The sequence below is a fragment of the Myzus persicae genome, unplaced genomic scaffold, assembly GCF_001856785.1.
Source record: "Myzus persicae strain clone G006 unplaced genomic scaffold, MPER_G0061.0, whole genome shotgun sequence".
Lineage (NCBI taxonomy): Eukaryota > Metazoa > Arthropoda > Insecta > Hemiptera > Aphididae > Myzus > Myzus persicae.
Genome location: NW_019101588.1, coordinates 1 through 6,542, shown reverse-complemented (window position 1 = coordinate 6,542; position 6,542 = coordinate 1). Strand labels below are relative to the sequence as shown.

The following is a 6,542-nucleotide window of genomic DNA, read 5'->3' as shown; positions in this document are numbered from 1 at the left end:
TTAACATATTTTGCCATTTAGTTAGCATATAAATTATAAATCCGCTGAATGCGCTCTAGATCTTAGGTATTTGGTAAGGCGTTCACGGCCCGCTTCCTCTGGTTTCGTTACGCAACCATAATACCCAAAGTCGTGGTGGCGACCAAATAAAATGACCAGAACTGAATGAACTGATCCAGAGCTGGATTATTTAGCACTAGCGCTTGCGAAATGATGTGTGGCGAAATATAGAAGCAGGATTTACGGTGCGCCAGCCGCCGCCGAGGTATTTGAGCTTAACGCCACTATTACATGCAAGCGCTAGTAGTGAACTTTCCTGTCGTTTTCGGTATCACACTATTTCATGATTAGCCGGGCAACCGTACTATTTAGTATTTACTATTTACCTTAAATCGCGGGAGAAACCGAACAAAACGTTCGGTTACATTTTGTATGGGTTATGTTAGGTTAATATTTCGTATAACCCGTGTTTATTGTTTTTTTTTCGTCTGCTACGACGGCCTACCTACATTGGATCACACTCACAGCGTTCAGTGGCAACAAACGGATGAAACGTTCTTGACGAAATTGTGATATTTGATGTCATATTCATTGGTCACAGATAAATTAGTAAAACAAACCTTTTCGTCAAACTCACGGTCGTCTTTGTTACATGTAAGTATTTTGATTTGATCCACTGAATAAATATTGGCGGGAGTGAAATTATTAGTCATTAGAATGTTAATTATGTATCAAAATACTTAAATGAAACAAAAAATGAATCAAATAATGCTGTATTATGATACTAATTGCCGTTCTTATAATGTCCAGTTAAAGTTAACGGACACTTAACAGGCGATAATTTTGCCGATAGTAAAATCTGTTGTTGAGTTAACCTAAACTTAACAGGACATTGTTAGAATCAGCCCAAGATTGCTTGAAATGTAAAAACATCTGCACTACCAAATATAAATAAATATTGTCTTTTACTATATTCGTGTACCTACACTTTGTATACAAATTTGTTCACTCCAAGGGCATCCGCACGGTGTGCGAGTAGGGATATTTTTTTTAGGTAAATTATCGTCAAGCCGGCATAGCCAGACCAAATCACCAGGTGGGGCAAACAACATTTTAGGTTGGACATTAGAAATAAAAGCCCTACATAATACATATTATGCATATTTAATTCTGGTTTTAGTGTGGTTGGGCAATGCCCCTCCATGGCTGTGGTCCTGATTATCTTATAAAATATCATACATTTTTTCCTTCAAATATTTAATTTTATGATAAGGCTACTACTAGCTGCTGGTTACAGCTGTAAACATTAATAATTTATATTAGATAAAAGGAACCGTTTTTTTGACATTATTTTTTGATTGTTTTCTTGTTTTTTTATAACTAGTGATTAATTTTTACAGTAGTTTGTTTCTAAAATTATTCTTGGCAACACTCTAGAGACTTAAGTTCTCAATTCATTAAAATGATTTGGTTGTTTTTGCATTAACATCTATCATATTTATTTTATAGAAGCTTGAAACATTTAATTTTATAAATAACCCAAAATCATCAAGTCAATGGTGTCATTTTATTTATAAAGAAATGCATTTTAAATTTTAACTTGCCTTTTAATTAATTAAAATGAGTGATGTGTGATTAATTTTTTTATCTACATATTTTAATTCATAAATAATTTTTACATTCCTTACCTATATGAAAGAAAACACACCACAAACAATACTTATTCACTAATCAGAATATCAGATAGTAAAACAAAAATTTAAAAATTTAAAATGTTTGCCTCCCTCTTGACAAATTTCTGAGGGCGCCCATGACAAGGCCCAAGGATATTAAAGTTTTAGGTAGTTCTATTCAGTGGATATCTGTTTGTCTAACTGTATTATGATTCGATAAAGTGCATAATTCTTGTGTTGATCATAGTGAAGTATTTCAACCTTTCTACCTATTAATTATTATTAAGCTAAACAAGATGCTTCATATTATTTTCCTTCTTCTAAATAGTATTACTTTACAAATTCATATTTAGGAGCACATTTATTTGATAATTGTTTACAATTTTCCATTTTTTATTTACTTAAGAAAAAATAAATATTTTTAATAATGAAAGTAATCGGTAACTAGATAATAAACTTACCTTTAAATTGTATAATAGGTCAATTCACTCTAATATCAAAACTTACAGCTCACTGTTGAATCTGGTGAATGGACATTTGCTATAAGCGACGTCCTCTCAACACAGATATTGTGTGCTTTAAACTTTACTTTATAAACTTAATTTAACATTTAAGTATTAACCACGGAATATATTTCATTAGGTATATGGTTACTGTTTAAAATGTTGCCTACATTCATTTGTTTTTACTGTAAACACAACAATGATTACCTACTTAACATAATAATAATATTTATTTTAATATTTGGATATTTTCAATGATCAACAAATGTAAATACAAATTAGAACATAGAAATGATATAATAGATCAATTATGTTAATCCATAGGTAATTATAGGTAGTTAGTTAAATGATTACATAGAACATTATTTTCATAAATGAAATATGTTTTATTTACAACATAAAGACACATAATGCATATTATACAAGTTATTAAAGAAATAATTAATTTATGGTTAATTTATAATTTAGTTACTGGTATTGATTAACAACATAAATAAAACATATTTAATTGTAAAAAAAATCTATTTATTAAATTACAATACATCAAAATGATTATAAAATTAGTACAATTACTTAATATTGCTTTTGCATACCTATGCTATAAAATTGTTAACTTTCTGTTTTTAATTTTTTTTTCAGGTACCAAATTGGTATTTATAAATTCCATTGAAGAACAAATTCTAAGACACGAAAAAAATGTAAGTAGTTAATCCTTTTTAATGTTGTAAGGTGTTCATAATCAATATTAAGCATTTTCATTTCAAATGTATCCCCTATTTCTACTTTAATAGTAAAATATTTAATTAATGTCCAAATAAATACAACTATACATTAAATTTGTTTGATTTTAAACACATTAACATCTCAAACGCCCTGTCACTCAACCTATCTTCTTAATCTTCTTATCTAGGCCTCTTGGATTTAAAATTTATAATAAATTTCTAAAGAGCTTTTCAACTGGGGCTGAAGATGGTAACGTAGTATTGGACAGTGGTCTAGGATTATTAGATCTTTTCCATCTTTCTTTTTGGAATTTAAGGAAGTTAGTCCTTGTGTACTGGCCAAGTTTTCACATCAAGACTGATTAGAACTTCCTGAACGTTGATGCACTTAGTTGAAAATTGATTTAAACCCTTAAATTATACTTTATTTATCCAGTTTTTTACTCTATTACAGGATTAGCAATTAATAATTAAAAGTTTGATAAAGATATACACATTGTGTAAAAAAAACCATACCAACAGAGTTCAGCTATTTAATTTTAATTTTAACTATAATACATACATAACAAAATTAATTTTTTTATTGAGTTAAAATTACAATGTTATACGTTTCAAAATTTTTAGCAGAAAAATTGTGCCTTCTATCACTCAATATGTCTTTAAATTTGGAAAATGTTCGTTCTACTTCAATAGCCTCATTTTATCAGCCTCATTTTGTAGCAAATGACGATTGCAGGCTGTTGTTCAACATTAATATTTTTCATACCATTTATGCAGTCGTTGTAATTTTTTTATGAGAGGGTAACCTGTGTTTTTTTCCACAACAGAGTTAAATTTGTGAGCCATAATTTGTCCTCTCTCGTTATATATTTTTTTAAGACTTTCTCCTATAGTTTCAAGTATTTCAATTTTGTTTATTGAGGAATAAATATCCCAATTTTTGGCATTTTAAAAATTTGTTTATACTTCTTTATGTAAATTATTTGTTATGAAACAATCACGATACCGACGTGAATTACACTAATCGATTCAAGAAACACTCAATCAAACAGAACTAAAGTGCTAATGGCTGGAGATTCCAAATTATTATCTAACTAGTAGTTGCTGTCATTTATTTTTACCACGAAACACTATTAAATTGATGTTATTCTAACAATATTATCAGCCCGTGTTCACTTTTTCTTTTTGTATAGTTGAAAACTGAAATATTTAGATATATTATTATAGTTTAATTTGTTCAGTGTTGTATGTCAAAACTCAAAGAATCAATACAATTTTGTTTAATAAATTACTTTAATTACTTTAATTTTACTCAATAAGTTGGTCAATTGTGTTTTTAAACATTTAAAACAAAAAAATAACCACAAACTCAAATGGTATTATATTTTACTATTTTACTGATCTTTACAATAATTTTGTTATGCTATGATCCATGAACATTAGTCGTTGAACAATGTTCAGTTGATCTAAAAAGATTAGCAAAATAATTGTTTAATTCTGTAATTACAGAGATAAATGATATCAATCACTTTCTTATTTTGGTTCATTATTAATTAGTATTAGTTAATAAAACTATTTGTGTGGGTCTTGAGAAGGCAGTTTAGGGAGTATTAAGGCACATTTATAACGATAGCACGCCAGCCAGTCCGCGCCTGTCAATGACGCATTTTATAGGGGCCAACAAATCCTTAGTTGTTATCGTAATATTTTCGTAAATGTTATTATTATTATTATTATTAATACGAAGCTGGGTGAATGTTTAGGATTTTAAATAATTTTGTGTTAAAGAATTCTAATGGCCAAATTTATAGACGGTACTTAGAAAAATCTTAGTATTATCTCAACTAAAACTAGAAATTGGTATTTATAAATCAGACTTCTGATATTTACTAAGAATTATCTTAGTTATATTTTAACTTAAATAAATCCTATGTTTTTGTATTTATAAATGGTACTTTGAATAATTTTAAGAAAAACTTGAGTAAAAATATAGAAATATCTAAGGTACCTACTAATCATGCTTAACAGTCACTCAACAGACACAAAATTAATAACTTGGTATAAAATAGTTACTTTTATACTATTAAATTGTTGTTCGATCTTTTATAAAAAGTTGATAATTTTGTTTAATTTATTTTTTACTATTTTAAAATGGATATTAACTATCTTGATTATCTTGATGATGACTTAAACTATGATTGGCTAGAACAAACTATTCGTGTTCCTAAACGATATATCCGTGATATGCAAAACTCTATTGAAGGGTAAGTAATTTTGAAATATTTTTTAATAATTGCCCTTTACAAATATTTATTAGTAAACATTACTAGATTTTCAGATTTGCAATTTTTCCAACGGTTTAGGTTTCCAAAATATATTGTGTTAGAAATAATTTTACCTATGATATACTTGGATAATATGGATTGCAATTTTGATAGACGTGGGTTAAAAATCGATAATATTACAAAAGTGTTAATTGCCCTACGTTTCTATGCAAGTGGAAATGACCAAGTATTTGCATGCAATTTAAATGAGTAATTATGGTAAGATAATTGTTAATTTTATTGTTTTATAGAGAGTCAATGGAGATACATTAGGATATTCACAAGCTTCGGTTTCTATTGTGGTTAAAGAAGTATCGGGATTACTAGCTAAATGTGGAAAAAAATGGATTCGATTTCCAAGAGCTCCAAATTTACAAGACACTAAGGAACAATTTTATTTAATTGGTGAATTTCCTGGTGTAATAGGAGCTATAGATTGTACACATGTCCCTATTAAAAGTCCAGGAGGCGACAACGCAGAAATTTATAGAAATCGAAAAGGATGGATGTCATTAAATGTTCAAATTGTTTGTGGTCCTAAAATGCAAATTTTTGACATAGTCTGTAGATGGCCAGGTTCAGTTCATGATAGTAGAATTTATAATAATAGTCGAGTGAAACTTCTAATTGAATCAAATGCTTTAGCTGGTAACATATTTATTTATATTTATATTTATTTTAATATTATCTAAATATTTGATATTGACTAGTAATAAATTCATATTATAATAAATTCATTATTGTCATAAATTATAGGCCATTTAATTGGAGACAGTGGTTACCCTCAGAGTAAATTTCTATACACACCTAAACTCAATCCATCAACTGCAGCAGAAAATAAATATAATAAATCACATATAAAAACCAGGAATGTTATTGAAAGAGTGAACGGAGTACTCAAAAGTCGATTTCGCTGTTTATGCAGAAAGCTCCGTACAAAACTTCAAACTTCAACTTTGATCATTGTTTCATGCGCTATACTTCATAATGTAGCATTAAGTCATAATTTAGATTTACAAATAGAAAATGAAGAAGAGAATGTCAGGTTACCCAGAAATGATGTATTAGCTGTACCAGACAATCGACTCGGGAACATTATAAAAGCAGCATTTATAGAAAGACATTTCACATGAATATACAAAAAATAAAAATAAAAACAAGTTTATTGTATATAAGTACATAACAATGTATATAAATGTATAAAATATAGTATTATAAAATAAACAGATCATAATTATAAATAAAAATAATAATAATATAGCATTTATTAGGAACTATTTTGTATTTTATTTTTAAGTAATAACAATAGAAAATGTATTA

The 6,542-nt window shown here is 28.0% G+C and overlaps 1 protein-coding gene and 1 pseudogene across 1 annotated transcript; both read left to right on the top strand.

The window, feature by feature from the left end:
- The first annotated feature begins 5,002 nt into the window (after nucleotides 1-5,002).
- LOC111029792 (putative nuclease HARBI1) lies at nucleotides 5,003-5,985 on the top strand. Its single transcript, XM_022308961.1, has 3 exons — nucleotides 5,003-5,162; nucleotides 5,229-5,409; nucleotides 5,474-5,985. The coding sequence occupies exons 1-3, from the start codon at nucleotides 5,050-5,052 to the stop codon at nucleotides 5,912-5,914; spliced, it is 735 nt and encodes a 244-aa protein (XP_022164653.1). The 5' UTR covers nucleotides 5,003-5,049; the 3' UTR covers nucleotides 5,915-5,985.
- Nucleotides 5,981-6,370, top strand: LOC111029791 (annotated as a pseudogene).
- Nucleotides 6,371-6,542: the final 172 nt, after the last annotated feature.

Excerpts from the sequence above, each read along its gene's own strand:
- LOC111029792 (XM_022308961.1), top strand. The coding sequence starts at position 5,050 with ATGGATATTAACTATCTTGATTATCTTGATGATGACTTAAACTATGAT. Across the intron at positions 5,163-5,228 it reads ATGCAAAACTCTATTGAAGG|ATTTTCAGATTTGCAATTTT; the intron begins GTAAGTAATTTT and ends AAACATTACTAG. Across the intron at positions 5,410-5,473 it reads ATGCAAGTGGAAATGACCAA|AGAGTCAATGGAGATACATT; the intron begins GTATTTGCATGC and ends ATTGTTTTATAG.